Source organism: Thalassophryne amazonica, chromosome 4, assembly GCF_902500255.1.
Source record: "Thalassophryne amazonica chromosome 4, fThaAma1.1, whole genome shotgun sequence".
NCBI lineage: Eukaryota > Metazoa > Chordata > Actinopteri > Batrachoidiformes > Batrachoididae > Thalassophryne > Thalassophryne amazonica.
The window spans coordinates 46,331,674-46,353,094 of NC_047106.1; the positions used below are offsets into that span (position 1 = coordinate 46,331,674).

The following is a 21,421-nucleotide window of genomic DNA, read 5'->3' on the forward strand; positions in this document are numbered from 1 at the left end:
TGAACATGTTAAGTCTGGTAACTGCACTGGGTTCCAGATGACAACCACCCAGTTCAAGTTAACAGTCTGTCTGCTGCAACCAGATGAAATGTGGATGTCCCCTTGGACATTTCCAACCACTGGGGTCCTTAACACTGAGGCACTTGCATTTTGAACCATGCACAGAGAAAAGCACCACATGGCCAAAATGCCAAAGCTGACATTCCCTCACAATGTAGGTGATACGAGTCACCTGAGTGTCCTGAAGTAACTGCTCATTTGACACAAAGTCATTGCAGTGGTACCCAACAATGTACCCAAGATGACTAAATACTACACTGGCAGCAGCCACTGTTGCCAACTCCTGATGCTCAGTTCAGCTGTGACTGCCAAGTGTGCACAAATTGTATTTATCAGATTGGGCCTTTTTGAATGTATTTATCTTTGGCTGCATTGCTTTCACGGACACACTAGTCTGAGCAAGTAGGACAGTTAAAATGCTGAACACCCCCCCCCCCCCCCCCCATCTTATATTTTTTGCACACTGCGACAGGTTTGAACAGCTTTTTTGGCTGAAAACCAGTTGCACCTGACAGTGATTCCCAAGTTTGAAAAGTATTTGAAAAAGTATTTGTAAAAGTATTTGGAAATACTTGGGATCGGCGATGTATTTGAAATACGAATACATATACTTTGAATTCAAAGTCAGAAAATACAAATATTCCGAAAAATGTATTTAATTATTTTCAAATACAAATACTTTTGTATTTGGCCCCATGTCTGGACACAGCCAAATGAGAAAAGACCTGTAGATGTTTGACATCATATGGCAACATTAAATAATTTATACCCGTTACTGGACTTTTTATGGCTGGGAATGATGATACAGACATGTAATTATGAAAAGAATCTTAAAAACCAAAAACATTTATATACTTGGGAAAAAGTCACATGACTGCTGACGGGTTAGAAATCACTCTTCTGCTTTGCACTTTTACCAAACTCACAGGCTGACCCACTCTGGACTACACCAAAGTTCATGGTAAATTTCTAGATCATAAAACGTTTGACATGATGTGTACTTTGTAGGTGCGAGTGACGACAAAAGAGTCTGATTAAAAAAAAAAAAAAAAAAAAAAAAATGCTCACATTATACAGCATACACCCACAGGATATATACAGTCTATCACACACACACAAAAACCCAAATTAAATGCAATTACAGAAGAGTGTGGAATGAAACAAATATATGCAGCTGAAACAGGCAATTAATTGTGACCAATTATAGGATTATATTTGCTATTGGTGTCAGACATTGCGTCCACCATGATATGACAACACCCAACAATTTCACACAGTTTGCAGACTGTAAGGTGCAATAACTGCTTGAGTCAGCGAGAAAGACTGGTCTGAAGACATCTCGTCATCAGCTTAGGTTACTGGTTAGTGTGCAAGTCTCACCACCATTCAGTAAGACAGGAAGCACCAGGACCCTAAAGACCTGGACCTTTGCTCACCTGCAAAGACATCAACAACACTGAACTTCTACGCTCCTCCCAGGTGTCTCTGGATCTCAAAGGCCGGGGACCCAGAGACCGTCACTGCTGAGACAACTGAATGTCTCTACAAGATGAATCACAGAACAGATACACTTCAGAAGGCCGACACCAGGAAGTCTTCAACTTCTCAAGTGTGATGGTTTTTTTTTTTTTTTTGGTTTTTTTTTTAAACAGAGTACCTGCTAATCTGTAACCTATTACATTTCCAAAGATTATACTGCACTGAGGCATGTCTGCTACACAGCTATCAAAATAAAAGTGACTTTATGGGGAGATAAAATTCATTTTCTATACTGAAATTGAAGCTTAAAAAAATCTGACAAAATCATTTGTCATTAAATCCTTGATTTTTTATTCTATGCATGTGTCACGGTATTGCACCCTTAATATATACTAATCTATAAATGAACATCAAAATCATGCTGCAAGGAGCCACAGAAGAGATTTTCAGTATAGTTCTTCAACTTTCTGACTGCAAAAACAGAAACCGGCAAAAGATGAAGAGCATAAAATAAATCAACAGAGGAAGTAAAATCCTGAATATGCTGTAAATCTAACCACACACACTCATAAATAACTAATCATTTTCACTGAGCGGGGCGGCACAGACACCAAGGCTATACACAAAATCTATATTGGAAGAAACCAGAGAGGTGAAGTTTGCTGACGGAGCGTCTTCAGCTGAAGTGGAGAACACTGGGCTGGACACAATGACACATACGCACTCATTTTAAAATGTGGGTGAGTTGCCTAAACGGACTGTATTTACATAGCGCTTTTCCATCTGCATCAGACGCTCAAAGCGCTTTACAATAATGCCTCACATTCACCCCGATGTGAGGGTGCTGCCATACAAGCTGCTCACTACACACCGAGAGCAACTAGGGGATTAAGGACATTGCTCAAGGGCCCTTAGTGATTTTCCGGTCAGGCTGGGATTTGAACCGAGGGTCCTCTGGTCTCAAGCCCAACACTTATCCACTAGACCATCACCTCCCCTATTCTGCCTATTCTCTTTCACGAGGTCCCCAGCGGCCCTTGGAGGGCCGGCCTGTACCGGCTGCAGTTTTATTTAAAGCTCTGCCTTGCATATTTAATGAGCGGCTTTCTTGGCAAAAAGTGCAGAGGAAACGCAAGAGGAGGAGTACCGCACTAATGTGTGTGTTTAACGGAGAAGATATCATTACAGTCTCCATTGACTTTGTAATCAGGAAGTGCTTGTTACCATGGCAAATGAGATTTAAAAAAAAAAAAAAAAGCAAGAGATCTGATGACCCACAACAGACACAGAGGGTCAATGTGAGAGAGGTTAACAGCAGAGAGCACATTTATAGCCAGGTCTATAAATGCCTGGACATTGACAAAGGTTCCATTTTAACTGTCAGTGTACTGAAGCCGAAAAACAATGGAGTTCAAAGTGCAAAACCGTCTCCTTTAAGTGAAGGGCATTTTCAGTTCAGTCAAGGTAAACTGACCGAACTGCTATTTATTTACCCAAGGCCATCAGGTATTGCGAAGGCTTTTCGTCCGTCCATCCATCCGTCTGTGCTCAGCATAAGTCCAGTCCTATTACTGCCAGAGTCTTGAAATTCACAGGCAACATTCTTGGGACACAGGCCTTGGACAAGTTCAAAGATGGCTAACCTTGATGTATTTTAAGAAGTTAAAAAGTCACTTTCTATTTCAATCAGACCTGTTTTGTTTTTGAGTGGCGGGGGTGACAGCCAGTTAGACTAGAGCTGCATCATGACGTCAGCCACTGTACTCTTCAAAACTGCTTTGTTTTGTGTGTTTATATACATTTCTCATATATTATGTAAAAGCTAGCAAGAAATAAACACTTCTAAAACTGAAAACACTTTTTGGAACCCAATAACACCTCTGAACTTATTTACAAGACATTTCGCCGAGGTTAGCATGGTGATGTCACTTCCTGGTGTGTAGCTACTTGCTAACAGCTTTGTTTCTGGTATACTATGTAAGTGCTAGCGAGAAATAAACACTTCTAAAACTGAAAACGCTCTTTTTGTAACCTGATAACACCTCTGGAGTTATTTACAAGACATTTTGCAGACGTTAGCTTGCACGCTCACTTTCGCTAACTCAAAACTAACTTCCTATGGTGTTACATTTGTCATAACTGCAAATGCACAGAAGGTGATCTACAAATATTCCTTTATTTGCACAACATGAACAAATGATTTGATCATATACAAATTGTACGTAAGACAATACGAGCTTAATAATTAATGAAACAACTGCTAATTATAAAGAACACAATGCTCATATGGCCGAGGGTATTGTAGCATTGCATTATATTTAAAAGAGCAGACGTAAAGCACACTAAACACCCCTTGTTTCTTTTCCCCCATTTACATATAAAAAACAACACCAAAACAAAACAAAAAGCATTTCATTTGCATTTGGAATCTGTTGCTTTTAATTAATCAATAAGAAGCTCAAAGTCATGGTGATGCCCGCTGGAAAACGACAAATCACTTTTTGGGTTTCCCCAGAAATAGCAAACACTTCAGGAACGTCAAAAAGCCCGAGTAGATGACAGCGCTGTTCCTGTGAAGAAAAAGCATCTGCACAACATTTTGCCAGCTCAAGAACACCCTCCAGGTGCCATCTGCTTCAAAGATGACCATCAAGGGAAGAATAAGAGCACACCAAAAGACACAGACATAATTTAGAGAGAGAGGGGAAAAAAGGTCAGATTGGAGTTTGTAAGAAAATATCAAACAAATAAACAAACAAAAAGCCAATAAGATATCAATATAAGGGGAAGACTACACAGAACACGGAATAATCAGACCCATAACACACAGAGGAAGAAATTACACTTTCCCATTCAACTGGATGGGAAAGTGTGTCTAAACTTACTGTACATGACCAATAACATTTCAGTTTTCATACCTTTTCTTCATAAATCTTCATGCTTGTATTATTTGAGGTTGTTGACAAAAACAGCAGCTGGTTGCATCAGTTAAATGTGAAATACATCATTGTTGTATTGAAAATTCTACTCTTTGACTTTAGTTTGCCCATTACATATGTTCTTTGAAATAACTTTAATTCTATTTTTCAGGTCTCTGGCTACAGGTTCAAGTGCCTGCATGGCTCGACACTCACAGGCACGCACATACACACGCCATCAACACAAACATGATATTCAACTGTCTCCAGTCAAACATCATCCCAGACTCTCAGTGGAGTCTTTGTGTCATTACTTCAAAGGACTGACCCCAAGACGGTCCAACAGAGACAACAGTTAAAGACAGGTCAAGTACCAAACATGCACAGCTGTGTTGGAGTGTGGCTTCTCGTGAATAAGTGGACTGATCGAGCTGGGTGGACTTTGATCTGTCAAACACGTGAATCAGCGTGACAGTGTGGGAGAGGGGCTTTTTCACTGCTCACTGCTTGTATGAAGAGCACACAGTGTCACTGAAGTCCATAGTGACATGATTAACTGCTGTTTGAACTCGTATCACAGTCAGTGAGGTCATTTTTATTTGTTTGTTATTAGTAGGACGGTACAAGAAGTAATATTGAACCCCTTACAAAATTAAGCTGTGCAAATATTGGTTGTTCTAGGACAAAAAAAAAACAAAAAAAAAAAACACGCAACACTTTACGTTTCTGAAAACAGAAATCTCTCGATGGTTCAAAATGCTGCTGTTCGAGTTCTGACTAGGAGAAGAACGTTTGATTTTATATTTCCAATTTTGGCCTCCCTCCACTGGCTTCCTGTCCATGTGAGGTCAGATTTTAAGGTTTTGTTACTAACATACAAAATCCTTCATGGATGAGCACCTCTCAATCTGGCTGATCTGATTAAACATTATGTACCAGCCTGTGCTCGCCATTCTTTGGATGCAAGATTGTGTGTTACAAAGGTTAAAAAGAAGTCAGCAGGCTACACTGCTTTTTCTAATCGTGCACCTGTTCTGTGGAACAATACTACTTTCCCCTCCATCTTAAATTATGTTACTTATAACAAAGCAGGACTCAGTCTTATCAAGTCTAAATTCTAGGACTGTTAGTGAAGCAAAAGGGTAACTGCCACCGATCACACTGGCATCCTGGCTGTTACGCTGCTGCTGAGATTTAATGCTCTGAAAGTTCTTTGTTCTGATTGATTGATTTCTGCTCTGTCTCTCTTTTATTGCTGCTGATCTTCAATGAACTGGCTGAACGACCTGGTGGTCCCCTGCCTGACCACGTCATGTGTGGATCAAAGTTGCTGAACGCTATATAGTACCAAATTGTCTGGCATCACTGACATTGTGATTTCCTTGTAGCTCAATCTTATGCAATCATCACCATCTTAAGCAATCCTAGAATCTTCAGGGTGTCATGCGATGCTAAATCACAGTGGTTCTTGGTTCAATAATGATAACTCTTCTATATTGTAATAAGGTCATGGTGTTGTCATAGCAAAGTCTTATGGGGTCGTTTTAATACAGGACATAGATTCACCGCAACAACATTTACAAGGTATTTGATAGTTGTGGTCAAAATATATGTGGCAGCAAGACCTTAGTCAGTTTCACTGAGACACCAACTACTATAATTACATCGGAATTGCATAGTAACAAAACTAGTGTCAACAATTATGGAAAACAAGCCCTGTTTATGGTAAAATATGCATTTAAAAATATATGTGTATAGGAGTTGAGATTAAAGTGGAATAAAATAAATAAAATTAAGTAATAAAGTGGTTGTTTTGTTCCAAGAGTCTTATGGAAGTCATTCACTGTGTAGAACTAAGAAGTCATTTTTTTTTTTTTTTGCAGATAATGAATCCTCATCATCTGACTGTGTAGTCAGTGTGCCAGATTCCCACAGTATGGTTATTTTGATTTACTGGACATAATCTCATTGAACCAAAACAATCTGCTCTTCTTTTAGGATCAGTTTTAGACTAGTCCGTTTATGGACGTAAAAAACTGGTAGTGATCTTGTTACGGTCATAACTGTTACATGACACAGCCATGAACATGTCAAACATTATGTCAATTATATAAATGTTTATGACTGCTGTCATCAAGTGTCATTTGGTTTTTTTGTACTGACAAGTTGACGTTTTTGGGTTGTCTTGATTATGACAATCAAGTTGTCATAATCAGGACATCCCAAACAAATTTATTGTCAAGTTGCCACGAGAAAGATAACTTCTGGTTCATGTCACTTTGATTAATGTCAACTTGTCATTACAAAAACCGAATCACACTTAATGGCAGTAGTCATGTTATCATTATAATATTGACATAATGTTTATGACCACGGGAAATCACTTTTCAAGCTATTTAACATCATTTTTGATTTGTGTACATCTGATTCCACCAGAACCAAACTTGTAGAGATGCCAAATGCTCCCCAATTAACCCTGAATTATGGCAGTTATTCATTCAGAAGTTTTTGCAAGCAATTCCATCAGTTTCTCAAATCACCTACAGTCTTCCAGTCTTTTTTACAGAGGCAATCATCATGGTGACTAAACTGGTGACCCGCTGAAAGCCTGAGTGAAGAAAAACTGAAAAAAATCTATCAATATTGTAACTGTTATTAACTTTATATTGTTTGTAGGGAATAATTGATTTTGAAAGCCTTTAGCCAAGGTGGATATAAACTTGTGTCAACAACTGTAATTTGTGGTTTGCTGATTTTGTGGTCTGGATGTTTCAGATGCTTTAGAAAGAAATTTAAATGATGCACTTATGTTGGTTAAAAATGCACGACGGTGAACTCACAGTACTTTAGTCACAAAGGAGACAGTTTTCTAATATCTGGCCTTCATCAGTAATGTTTGGCCAAGCTGAAAGCATTTTATCATTGTGACGTGATCTTCTGTCATCCTCAGTGAAAATAAACAAGGCTATCGCACCATCATTACCAGACATCAGGGAAACAACAGGCTCATATCACTACCCACTTATGCACACGTGACCCGTGTGTCATTGTTAAAGAGGCAGAGCTTTGGTATTGCAGATGGCACATTCTGCATGTTAAGTATGATATTGCGCTCCACTATTACCATATTGTGGCCCTGTAATTCAGGACGATATGGTTAGTGACATCATTTGTATTCCAAGTCACACAGTCACACTTAAAGTAAAGTCAACAGAGGGGACTTTTGTGTATATATTGTGTGTGTGCATGTACTAAAGTGTGCACATCACGTGCCTGCAGTGTGTTTGCACCACATATACAAGTCTTAATTGGACTTTGATTGTCAGTGACAGCTGCATTTTTAGAGCACATCCCTCTGTGAACCTTAGATAAACGATGGGGCGCTGTTAGAATTTAAGAGCACAGGGCCGATGCACCCTGAGGGCTGACGCACCAAATGGTCAGTCCAAAGAGAGAAACCTCAGAGCACTGATGAGGCCAATAAAACAGACTACCAACAGATGAGGAGAAGGAAAACCGTTAATGTCTAACTAGAGGAGAAAGGCCGTGTTTAGGAGGCTGCACAATGTGTGCATGTGTCTGCTGGCATTTATGTGTGTTTCAAAGGAGCAGCATTTGAGTTCACACAGGGGACTGGTGAAGCCATGATGCCAGAAGAATGGCAAGTCTTCCCCCTGAGGGGCCAAAAATGGGGTTCAAGCACAGGGCACCCACCAAGTGCTTGGGGCGGGAACACAAAGGGCACAAAAACACACTGCCCATCACATACTCTGCAGGAGGGAGGGTGCCTGTGTCTCCACAAGTGCCAAAAGCACTCCTTTATTTGAATCCATTTGCAGGGTCGTAGCCACGGGGCTGCTGATGAATGCCATCAGTGATGCTATCGTCCTGTATGGGCTGTTATCCATTGACAATTTTTTTTTTTTACCCCCGTTTCCATCCCAATGTCAAAACTGAGGAAATGTAGCCCAATTTTGTAAATAATAGCCAAAATTACCTACCTACTATTGTATACCTGCTTGCATACGGGTGTAACCAAATATTGTTGAATACACAAATAAGTACGATTCTCATTACACAATTGTTTGTGTGCATGTGCACACAAACTACCAGTTCTGCATTTTCTCCACAATTTTCCCAAAGCCTAAAATATGCCTATTAACATGTCAAAACTGTCTTCTGCTGAAGATTGTGACAGACTTTCATGACTGTAACACCACTGTCACAGGCTTGTAGCCAGAATCTGAAAGATGCGAGGGGGGTGGGGGGTTGGTGAAATTGGCCCTATTCAGCAGAACATTAGTTCTGCTGCTTAATATGTGTGGTATTTGTATTTTTTTTTTTTTTTTTTTGCAAATTTTCACCTTTTCTTTACCTTTACCCCCCAATTTAATATCACAACCAATATGTTGGTTTGATAAGATTTAAATCAATCAGCATTTATTTCTATAGCCCTTTATAGCAGCCAGACAATGTCCAAAGTGTTTTACAGTAAAATCAAGGAACAAGAATTCACAAAAATAAAACAAGTGCACAACAGAATTAAAATGGCACATACAAACAAAACATGTCACAATGCCACCAGGTGTTAAAAGCCATTTTAAATAAATTCGTCTTGAGCACTGATTGTAAAAAGTGCTGGGTCAGAAATGGTGCATAAATCAGGAGGTAACATGTTCCACAGTCTGGGTTCAGCTAATGCAAAAGCACAATCACCCCAGAGTTTATACTTTGACCTCAAAACATCTAAGTAAAGTTGACCAGACGCCTGTAATGAGAGATGAGATATACTTTATTGATCTCACAGTGGAGAAATTATGTTTGCACTCCAGTTACCTCAGACAGCAATTAGTCCACAATTATTACTTGTTTACCATAATAATGGCACACATCAGAATTAAAGACAGCACATACACATTTGACATTGTTTATGTGCACTAAATTTGAAGAAGTCCGTTATCCGAATCGAGGCAAGTGGGTGAAGGTCACGTAGCAACCCTGAGTCGTGCCACCGTCAGCTTGGGGGAAAACGGGGACTAGCAGCAGCTAAAATCGCGCCGCCCCCGTAGAAGGGAAAGGATGACGTGAGCAGAAGCCGGAGTGGGGGGTGGAGCATGCTTCAGTCCTGTGAAACAGTTTATTGTCTTTGTGACTTGAGATAAGAAAACAGCCAAATGTTCACCGAGGCTGAAGACATTCCTCTGGAGGAAAACAGCAGGGCAATTTGTCCTTCAGGCTGATAAGCCTGCCATGTTGTGGTTTGAGCAGTGAAAAACACTTTTTACAGCTTCACTTTAACAACCAAATCCCAATTATGAATTAAGAATATTCCCAATCATGAATTAAGAATATTCACCGGCCTCCGAAATCTTCATCTTCATCTGCAAGGCACGCATTTGCTCCAGAAGGTCATCCAATTTACGTCTCAGTTCAAGAGTCATCGCAGTCTGAGAATGCATTGCCTTGCCCACCTCGTTAATCATGACAGACAAGCAAAGGGCCGTGGTTCTTGATGCCACTGTCTTGCCAATATTCCGGTAGATCCGGGCAGCACATAAGCCAGAAAGTACCAGCCCTGCTACCGTAAGACCAAATCTGAATAAATCCTCGACGTCCTCCACAGAGAATGCTGCAAAGCATGCCATGACTCCCAGGAGTCAAGAACATAGCCCGCAGGATACGTTCCATCTGGGCAGGTAGGATCCCCCGGTCCTCACCTTCTTGTAGAAAAGATGGTGTCAATAGTGTTCAGAGACCAGCTGATCAATTTCATGGTTAATCCAATAGTAGTCCAATAGATCCAGTATCCAATATAATTTGAGGAAATCACAGTCTGCTGAAGTAGGGACTTGAAGGTTAAAGCAGAGAGCAGAGATAAGGGAGAGTGGAGGAGATGCGACCGCCCTCGTCAGAGCCCCAAGCTGTTTTTGTCCTTCTGTATGTGCAAACAGTTAACATTTCAGACAAGTAACATGGTGCAAGACCATTAATAGCTTTAAAAACTTGGAAGCCAGTAGAGTGAATAACGTACAGACGTAATATGCTCACTTCTGGAAGTGAGCACTAAAAGACAAGTGGCAGCATTTTGCACAAGTTAGATGTGCAAGAGAAGACTGGTTAAAACAACATAAAGTGCATTACAGTAATCAAGTCTGAAGCTGATGAAAGCATGAATGGTTGTCTGAAGATCACATCTACTGAGGAGAAGGACTTTAATTTAGCCAGAAGACATAGCCGGGGGGACCAAATAAATAAATAAATAAATAAAACTTGCTTTGACAGAGTTTAGCTGTTGATCGAACTTCAAACAGGTATCAAACACATATGAACCCCAAGAGCCATAATCATTTTCATATTTATGGCTGCTTGAACTCTAAATGACCTGATCTTCAAGCTGGAACCCCAAACAGACCCAGTAATGCCTGAGTTTAGACATCAGTTATGTAGTTATGCAGAAAAGTTAAAATAAGTAAACTTATTTTTACATAGCTCATTAATTAAACAGTGCAGAACATTTTAGTTGTTAAAATTATTATTATCATCATCATCATCATAAACAGTAGTAGTATTCTGTTGGTATGAAAAATTTCTTCAAAAGTGGACCTTTATCTAAGGGGTGTTGATGGGGACGACCCCCTCACAACAACATCCTCTTTCCAAGACCATGAAAAAAATGATGATTCCTTGAGTAGGTAATTATACACTAATGAACAGATGGTTATGAATTTTATATTCCATCTCTGCGCAACCCACAGACCAGCTCCGAAGACCTACATACAACATGATCTTGCTGCAGATAGTGTCTCTGTGCATCGTTCAACTATACAGCGCAGTTTGCACAAAGAGATGCTGTAATGCAGAGAAGCCTTTTCTGCGTACACCTCACAAGCAGAGTCGCTTGAGGTATGCTAAAGCACATTTGGACAAGCCAGCTTCATTTTGGAATAAGGTGCTGCAGACTAAAATTGAGTTATTTGGACATAACAAGGGGTGGTATGCATGGCTGTAAAAGAACAGCATTCCAAAAAAAAAAAAAAAAAAAAGACCACTTGCTACTTACAGTAAAATTTGTTGATGGTTCCATCATGCTGTGTGCGTGTGTGGCCAGTGCAGGTACTGGGAATCTTGTTAAAGTTGAGGGTCACATGGATTCCAGTCAATATCAGCAGATTCTTGAGAACAATGTTCATGAATCAGTGAGAAAGTTGATGTTGTGCCGGGGCTGGATCTTTCAACAAGACAACGACCCTAAACACTGCTAAAACTCTACTAAGGCATTCATGCAGAGGGACAAGTACAATGTTCAGGAATGGCCATCTCAGTCCCCAGACCTGAATGTTACTGAAAATCTGTGGTGTGATTTTAAGCGGGCTATCCATGCTCGGAAACCAACAAACCTGAGATGTTTTGCAAAGAAAAATGGTCCAAAACACCTTCAACCAGAATCCAGACTCTCACTGGAATCTATAGGAAGCATATAGAGACTGTTATTTCTGCAAAAGGAGGATCTACTAAATATTGATGTATTTTTTTTTTCTGTTGGGGTGCCCAAATTTATGCACCTGCCTAATTTTGTTTGAATAATTATTGCACTCTTTGTGTAAATCCTAGAAACTTCATTTCACTTCTCAAATATCACTGTTTGTCTGCAATATGATATATTTAACTGAAATTGCTGATCCAAACAACCAATGATTTGTAAAGGAAAATCATGGAAATCATCAGGGGTGACCAAAGTTTTACATACCACTGTATACATATATCCAAAGGTGAGATTATAACAGCCTGTTTCTACTGACCACCTCTGTGGCCTCTCCCCATGTTAGCGAGGCCTGGGCGGTCTGGCCCCAGTAGCCCCAGGCCTGAGGACAGGGTGGTGTCACAGAGAGGTCAATGAAGAGGCAGAATGATGAAAGTTGAAGAGACCAATGAGAGGTGTCTTTGTGAAATGGACTATCCAGTGCATGTGCATGCACTGTGTGTGACTCACAGTCCAGATGTTGACCAGGCGGCGGCAGAGGAAGGGGTCGAGGTTCCAGTGGATGCAGGGCACACAGGTGATGTAGAAGACTTCATGACCCAGGCCTGCCGAGAACAGGAAGAGGAAGTGGAGCAGCCAGTTTCTGACCTCATATTGAGCGGTGCCCTGTCGAGAACAAACCGTATAATGTAAACTGACTGGAGCTCAATAGCAGCTTTCTGTCTGAGAGTAGATATTCAAAGATCTTTACAAAGATGCTTCACATTCATTTACTTAAGCAACATTGGTATCTTTGTGGTGGTAAAGCTGAGGTATGTGTTGTTGCTCCAAAACTTTCACACCCACCTCCATCTGTCCCACTGGCTGTTTAAACCTGTGACCCTCCGACCAGAAGGCCGCTACATTAACCGCTACAGTCCACCATTTACCACACACTATGTATAAACAAACAGTCTACTATGGTGTTGCAGCCCAATCACACAGCCACTTTCTCTTCTAATCAAACATGCTTTGGTGGACATTCTGCTTCATCCTTGGAACTGCTTCTCATCTGCACTGAATTTTGGTGTAAAATTATTTGTGATACAATTTTACAGGCTATAACTGTACCCTTGTTCGGAAACTGAAGCATTAATGACCTAAAAACAAAATTCCTTGAATGTTTCTGTGTAGGCTCTCAGTTGTCCAGGTGGTTTCCATAGCAGGACGTTTCGCTTCAAATCGCAGAAGCTTCCTCAGCTAAAATTCTTGCTCTGGTAGTCTGACTTCTGTCTTGACTCTTGTAGAGAAGAATAAACAGAAGCCAACAAACCTGGAGTTTTTTAACCTAACCAGACCCCTCCTACCGAGAGGCCGACTGCTATAGACTAGTGACTAAACAATAGCTCTGATTAGTACCTGTTGTGCTCTAGTTAGCACCCTCCTAATGACAGGGCAGCTGTCCCTCCTAATGATGGGACGGAAGCCTCTCCTGATGATGTGAATGACTCACTACCATGAACAAAAGACTGAAACTGCTTTGACCTGAGTACCCCATTGTAAACAGGGGACAAAGTGTGTCTCAGGCCCCCTCCCCGGTTAAGGCTGGGTTTCAACTGTTTCACATAGAATGCTTCCTTGACACCTCTCTCAAACCATTTCTTCTCTCTGGCTAAGATTTTAACTTCCTTGTCCTCAAACGTGTGGTTAGTGTCTTTCAGGTGGAGATGAACTGCAGACTGAGGTCCATTTGTGCCCTCTCTGCAGTGCTGGTATAGCCTTTTGTGTAAAGGTTGATTAGTCTCACCTATGTAGTGTTCATTACAGTTTTCCTGACATCTGACAGAATACACTACATTGCTCTGTTTGTAACTAGGGATCCTGTCCTTAGGTTGAACTAATTTCTGTCTCGAGGTGTTAACCGGTTTAAAGTAAACTGGGATTTTGTGCTGTCTGAAGATCCTCTGTAGTTTTTCCCCTACTCCTGCTAAATAAGGGAGAGACACTCTTCTTCTTGTCTCTGTCTCCTGTCTATATGGTCTCTTTGTTTTCTGCGACTTCTGCACTTTGTCCAGGGACCATCATGGGTACCCACATACTGTGAGGGCTTTCCGTACAAGTTGTTCTTAACCCTTCCCTCTGCAGTTGTGGGCACCTGTAGGGCTCTGTGTTGAAGAGTCCTGATCACCCCGAGCTTGTGTTCAAGGGGGTGGTTTGAGCCAAAGAGCAGATATTGGTCAGTGTGAGTGGGTTTTCTGTAAACCCCTGTCTGGAGCTGCCTGTTCTCTCCAATCGTAACATCACAGTCCAAGAAGGCTAAATGGTTGTTTCTGGCATCCTCAGGTGTGAACTTGATATTGGAATCCACCGAATTGATGTGTTCTGTAAAGTCCTCAACCTCCTGTTGCTTGATTTTAACCCATGTGTCATCGACATATCTGAACCAGTGACTGGGAGAGATGCCCGTGAAAGACGTCAAGGCTGTCTTCTCCACTCGCTCCACCCACTCCACATCTGCCAACTCTTGGAGATCTGTCTTAACACCACGTATTTCCTGTTTAGGGGGAATTACTACAGGCAGATCCATGGTTGTGCGATGGGGTCTCTGGTATCCCCCATTGTGGCCAATCTGTACATGGAGTGAGTGGTACCCACGATGGTCCCTGGACAAAGTGCAGAAGTCCCAGAAAACAAAGAGACCAGATAGACAGGAGACGGCGACAAGAAGAAGAGGAGTGTCTCTCCCTTATTTAGCAGGAGTAGGGAAAAAACAGAGGATCTTCAGACAGCACAAAATCCCAGTTTACTTTAAACCGGTTAACACCTTGAGACAGAAATTAGTTCACCCTAAGGACAGGATCCCTAGTTACAAATAGAGCAATGTAGTGTATTGTATCAGATATCAGGAAAACTGTAATGAACACTACATAGGTGAGACTAAGCAACCTTTACACAAAAGGCTATACCAGCACCGCAGAGAGGGTGCAAATGGACCTCAGTCTGCAGTTCATCTCCACCTGAAAGACACTAACCACACGTTTGAGGACAAGGAAGTTAAAATCTTAGCCAGAGAGAAGAAATGGTTTGAGAGAGGTGCCAAGGAAGCATTCTATGTGAAACAGTTGAAACCCAGCCTTAACCGGGGAGGGGGTCTGAAACACGCTTTGTCCCCTGTTTACAATGGGGTACTCGGGTCAAAGCAGTTTCAGTCTTTTGTTCATGGTAATGAGTCATTCACATCATCAGGAGAGTCGTCAAGGTGAGCCATCAGGAGAGGCTTCCGTCCCATCATTAGGAGGGACAGCTGCCCTGTCATTAGGAGGGTGCTAACTAGAGCACAATAGGTACTAATTAGAGCTATTGTTTAGTCACTAGTCTATAGCAGTCGGCCTCTCGGTAGGAGGGGTCTGGTTAGGTTAAAAAAAACTCCAGCTCTTGTTGGCTTCTGTTTATTCTTCTGTACAAGAGTCAAGACAGAAGTCAGACTACCAGAGCAAGAAGTTTAGCTGAGGAAGCTTCTGTGATTTAAAGCGAAACGTCCTCGCGTCAAGCAACCCAGTCCAGTGGAAGATTCAAGCTTCTCTACTAAAATTCCCTGAACAAAAAATTTTCCAGAAAATGAATCTACATGTCTATTTTGCCTTTAACCTCAATGAAGTCACCACTCACTGTACTGCATTCAACACTGCAGGAAAAAAAAACAATTTTGTGTATTTTGAGACCCCAACTTTCTGCGTTCTCCTGTTTGCATTTTTCAGAACATAAAACTATGAGTCTGTTTTGATCTTTGACACCAACAAAATAACCCTTCACTGAAACTGCTATGGAGATTTTGTGCTCAAATTATTTAGAGACCCCAAGTTTCAGTTTGCTCCAATTAAACAATTTTTCCAAAAATGAAGCGATAAACATGTTTTGACCTTTGTCTCCAATTAATTCACCCCTCACTCTATTTCAATAACCACTGAAGTTAAAGGCCATTTTTTGTGCTTTGATTATTTGGAGACCCCAAGTGTCTGTTTCCTCAAATCACCTTTTTTTTTTTTTCCAGAAAATGAACTTTGATCCCTGTACTGAACTGACCCCAGTAAAAATCACCACTCACTGTATTTCAACAGCTTCTGAAGCCAAAGAGCAGATTTTGTGCTTCACTTATTTGAAGACTCCCAGTCTCCGTTTGCTCCAATTAAATATATTTTTTTCACAAAAGGAAGCTATAACCCTGCATTGAGCTTTGACCCTAATGAAGTCACCGCTCTTTGTTTTAATAACCTCTCAAGCAACACAGCAAAGTTTGTGCTTCAATAACTTTTATTATAACATTTACTACTGAAAATGATTGCCTTGACCTTTGACACAGATGAAAACACCCTTTTTTGTGATTCAGTAACAGGTGAGCATTTACAGAATATATTTATTTTCATATGTATATGAGGCAGGGGTGCTAAAAACAAACAAACAAACAAAACCCCACACAGGTATGTTTTTCAATTTGTGGTGATTTGATGCAGAAGTGAAATAAAGACTTGACAAACAGTCCAAATATCTGCTTAGTAGCTGTTTGAGCAAAGTAGAGGACATTTACTTGTGCTCTTTAATATGTAAATAAATAAGCACAGGTGACAGTGGGTGTTGCCTCGTTCAGTATTAAGATCCTACTTTTTCAGCACGGACTTCAACACATTATATGACTACAAGACATTAGAAGTGCATGTTTCTTTACTGAGACTGCACTGTACTTTTATGAAACTACAAATTCATTTAAAAGACACCAAGAGAACAGAATGTTCATACTGAAGACCAGGGTGCACTGCAGTATCAAAGTCAAGAAACTAACTTTGATACTACTGAAACTCACTAAAACATTGTCAACTGTTAAACCTCTGAGTGCTGTGCTCACCTTTGAAACGGTTACTTGCAAGCAATCTTCTTTTTAAAAAAGATTACTTTTAGGGTACGAGAGCAGATTAGTGGTTAACAATGTTGCCTCATAGCAAAAACATCCCAGGTTCGATTCTGAGCTGGTCTTTTCTGCATGAAGTTTGCAGGTTCTCCTGTGTTTGTGTGGGTTCCCTCTGGGTGCTCCCACTTCCTCCCACTTGGTGGAGGTGATGGTCTAGTGGTTAAGGTGTTGGGCTTGAGACCAGAAGATCCTCAGTTCAAATCCCCGGCTGACTGGAAAATCACTAAGGGCCCTTGGGCAAGGTCATTAATCCCCTATTGCTCCCGGTGTGTAGTGAGCACCATGTATGGCAGCACCCTGACATCAGGGTGAATGTGAGGCATATTTGTAAAACACTTTGAGCGTCTGATGCAGATGGAAAAGCACTATATAAATGCAGTCCATTTACCATTTGGTGACTCTAAATCAACCGTAGTTGTGAGTGTGTGCATGTCTAATGTCCTAGCCCTGTGGTAGACTGGTGGCCTGTTCAGGGTGTGCTCTTGCCTCTTGCCCATTGGATGCTAGGATGTTATGAACCTTTTTGTAAGCTAACCAAAGCAGAAGTGACATTTAATTTACTATTAGCAAAGAAAAAAAACAAAAAACAAAAAAAAAAAAAAAAAACAGCTAAGGCAGAGGGTGTTTGTTTTCTTTCTGCAAAATGTATTGAACTGTGTCTAACCCAGTGATATACAACTTTTTGGCTTCTGCATGATCAGCACAGAGGAATACCGTGGCTCGCCAAAATACTGCACAAACGCATTTCAATCTGAGTTTCACCTTGCAAAATGTGAGTAACAAAGGTGAACATGGCATTTTTGGCAGAAATTTACAGAATGAATGCCACCAGTGGGAAAACGGTCCATAGAGAAGATTATTCATTTGGCAAGCAATATATGTGTAGGCAATCATAATATACAATAACATGTTAACAACAACACTCTGCCATTTTAAGGTATGGGAGAAAAAACAAAACAAAACACGGTTTTGCATTCATTTAGACCTTCAACACGTGATCCACCGATGCTCGTGTATTTCCTTTTCAGCAAATTGTGAAAAAGGGATTTCTCTCATAACCGAGTGTCAGTCTGTGTGGTCTCGTCCAATCTCCGCAATACAGTGCACCAGATCCTTTACACGCCCCTTGTAGGTGATGAACCCACATGGAGGCAGAAGTGGGACAAAGTCACTGTCAAGTCATCAATCTGCAAGTCCCAAGTCAAATCTCAAGTCAGCTTGCAAACAACTGGTGATCATTATGACTTGAGAGTTGCTGATTCATGACTTGAGAGTGACTTGATGGTGACTTTGTCCAACCTCTTCATGGAGGTGACACCACATTTTCTCAGGCTGAACTCAATTGAGCCCCACGGTTGTAGAACTGGTCACCAGGCGCTCACCTTTGAGCTCCCCAAATAGGCCCGGCTCCAAGAGGAGGCCCCGGTTTCCATAATCTAAGTGAGGTGACTGTGTCCTTTTTGGTGTCCATCACAAAGAGTCTATTGCCGGGTATTCTACTCCAGTCCTCAGGGGCTGGTCTCCTGCAACTTTTAGATGTGTCTCTACTTCAACACACCTGAGTCAATTAATGAGGTCATTAGCAGCACTCTGGAGAACTTGACTGCATACTGAGGAGGTAATTCAGCCATTTGATTCAGGTGTGTTGGACCAGGGACACAGCTAATAGTTGCAGGACACCGGCCCTCGAGGACTGGAATTGAATACCCCTGGTCTATTGGATCACCCTTTGTCTGTCTCCTCTCCTGGGACCAGTTTGCCAAGGGTGGCCCTACCAGGAGCTAAAGCTCCACACAACACAACTCCCAGGTTCACTGGAGCACACAAACCCCTCCACCATGATAAGGCGGCGATACGCCAGGTATCTGGATTTACACTGCTGGACAGAGTGAGAAGCTCAACTGTCTGGCAGGGACTCTGAGTAGAGCCGCTGCTTCTTTACATCGAAAGGAGACAGCCGAGGTGGTTTGGACATCTGGTGAGGATGCTGGTCGCCTGCCTGGGGAGGTCTTCCAAGCATGGCCAACTGGGACCCAGGGATTATATTTTCCAGATGTGTTGGGAATGTCTCCAGATCCCCCAGAAATAGTGACAGGACTTGGGCATGGGCTAGGAGAGGGAAGTGTTGGATTGGTCTGCTGTCACAGTGACCCAGACCCAGCTATGCAGAAAATGAATGAAAAAAAAGGGATTTCTCTCAATACAACACAACTAGGTGAGAACACTCAAGAGGCTTGACTATTAACGTTTTAATAAGGTTGCAAACAAAAGTGGGAAGTCTTTTAACATCCTGTTTTTCAGGATGCACTGCACCAGATTACATTGAACAAAGAGTTCCACATTGCAACCGACCCTGAAAAGTGTCACTTTCAACACTTATGCTGCATTAAATGTGGAGACAATCACACTTTGAGTAAATACAGATATACAATTAAATACCCTGAGAGCACAAATATGCTTATACTAAAATACCAACGTACACTCCAGTTACAAAGGTAAGAAAGAAATCAATTCATTTCACCAAGAAAATTGAGAGAGAGAAAGAGGAGAAGAATGTAAACATCCAACACAAGCTGTCAGTGAGGATCTGAGGCGCACAGCTCGACAAACAAGAAAAGCCAGTCAGGCTTTAGTCGCACAAACTCTAAATAAATTCAAATGTTCGCTGAGTTTTATTTAGAAAAATTCACCAGCTGTGAACTTGACATCTAGAACTCCCCGGTGCCACAAACTGAACAAACATTCTCCTACATTCTTTAAACTGTGCGTCAAACGGAGGCTGTAAATTACTCACATCCACGGAACACCCGCTGTGCTTGGAGGTGTAGTTTGAATTTTTGTCCTGATGGTGGTCGCGTGTTCCGTTCAGCTGCGCACGCGCTTTCTCTGGACCCAGCGTGGACGGAGCGCGCGCCTTCCTCGCGCCGCGCTGCGCGTCTTCAACGAGGAAGAGTCCACACCGTCTCTGGAACCGGGCCACAACCTCCGAGTCACCGAGGAACGCCAGGAGCTCCTGCATGTTAGGTTTAAAAAAAAGAAAAACACAGAGCGCGATGAATCTTAGTTCACAGCAGGTTTTTTTGTTTTTGTTTTTTAAGGAAGGTGATGCGTGTCCAGGTGCGGCAACTGTGCGCCACAGGTGTGCGTAAAGGGGGCGTGGCTCAGAGGGCGGGGCTGTATGGAGCTAAATCAAGGCCAAAAGTTTTGTAATCTGAAAATAAAAAAAGATTGAAAAAAATAAATTTTGAAACTGAAAATTAAAGTTTTGTAATCTGAAAATAAAAAAAGATTGAAAAAATAAATTTTGAAACTGAAAATTAAGGTTTTGTAATCTGAAAATAAAAAAGATTGAAAAAATAAATTTTGAAACTGAAAATTCAATGTTTGTTCTTGAATTTTCTAATCATTTAAAAAGTATTATCAAAATAAAAATAAGTGTAAGATATATATTTTTCAGTTTAAATAAATTTTTGATTCAGATCTGTAATTTTTTTGATCAAATACGAGTAATTTATTTTCATTCAAATTTCTTTTTTTTTCACTTTCAGATCTTATTTTTTCAGTTTCAAACTTTTGGCCATGTTCTGGCGTGGGAGGGCGTGGCTTCGATTGAGAGGGGCGTGGAATTGTGAGTGACAGGAGAGCAATCAGTCCTCACATGATGTTGCATTCAGGAAACGTGGGTCCTTTGATAGATAATGACTCTGCTCCCGTCTCCGTCGTTTATTTACTATGCGGCTGGGGCGTGAAAGAAAATAGAGAAAATGAAAGCTTATTACGAGGCTTTAAACCCTCGAGATAAAGCTGTTTATTGTGATCGATGTGTAGCAGTTGGTTCAGTGGATCCATATGTTGTACCGAATAGTGAATTTAATGACGATGTAACAAAGTTGACCGCCCGTAAATCCAAATCCAAAGCCGCCTGGAAGAGCGCTCCGGCTACTGGTGGTGTGAAGAAGCCCCAACGTTACAGGCCCACCGCTACCAGAATTCCACCGAGCTGCTGATCCACAAGCTGCCGACCAGGTCAGCCTCACTGGCCTCCTGCAGAGCATCACAGTGGAGCTCTGAAAGCGGTGGTCGGTCTTGAAGTCCTGAGCGATTTCTCTCACCAGGTGCTGGAAGGGCAGCTTGTGGATCAGCAGCTCGGTGGATTTCTGGTAACGCCGAGGCTACTTCACACCGCCGGTAGCCGGAGCGCTCTTCCGGGCGGCTTTGTATTTGGATTTCCGGGCGGTCTGTTTGTTTGTGGCCATATTAAAGCTTCCTTCAGATCTGCTGAGCCAGGTCTCTCTGTGTGTCACTTAAAAAGCTCGTAACACTCCACTGCTTGATGCACAATAACTGCTGGCAGCCTGTAAAATGAGCGACCTGCCTCATTGTCATGTGGCGATGCTGCGCCTGCGTTTACAGTCTTGTGTGGATTTGGGACACATCGGTTTTTAGATATAGGTGCTAAACTTTACAATATTGCATATTTTCCAGTTTTTAAACATCAAAAATGACCAAGAGTGGTCTAGAATTACTTGTAATAGACATCTT

General features: G+C 41.5%; 1 protein-coding gene across 2 annotated transcripts in view; it reads right to left on the reverse strand.

Annotated features, from left to right (window-relative positions):
* sgpp2 (sphingosine-1-phosphate phosphatase 2) overlaps positions 1-21,421 on the reverse strand; it is a 34,354-nt gene that overhangs the window by 10,367 nt on the left and 2,566 nt on the right. Inside the window, exons 2-3 of one of the 2 annotated variants that reach the window (XM_034167827.1) lie at positions 19,674-19,892; positions 12,448-12,603 (exon numbers count right to left, since the gene is read on the reverse strand). In XM_034167827.1, the coding sequence (XP_034023718.1) occupies positions 12,448-12,603; positions 19,674-19,892 (375 nt within the window). Of the gene's footprint in view, positions 1-4,706; positions 4,878-12,447; positions 12,604-19,673; positions 19,893-21,421 lie in introns of those variants that run through there. The other variant, XM_034167828.1, reaches the window with a different exon arrangement.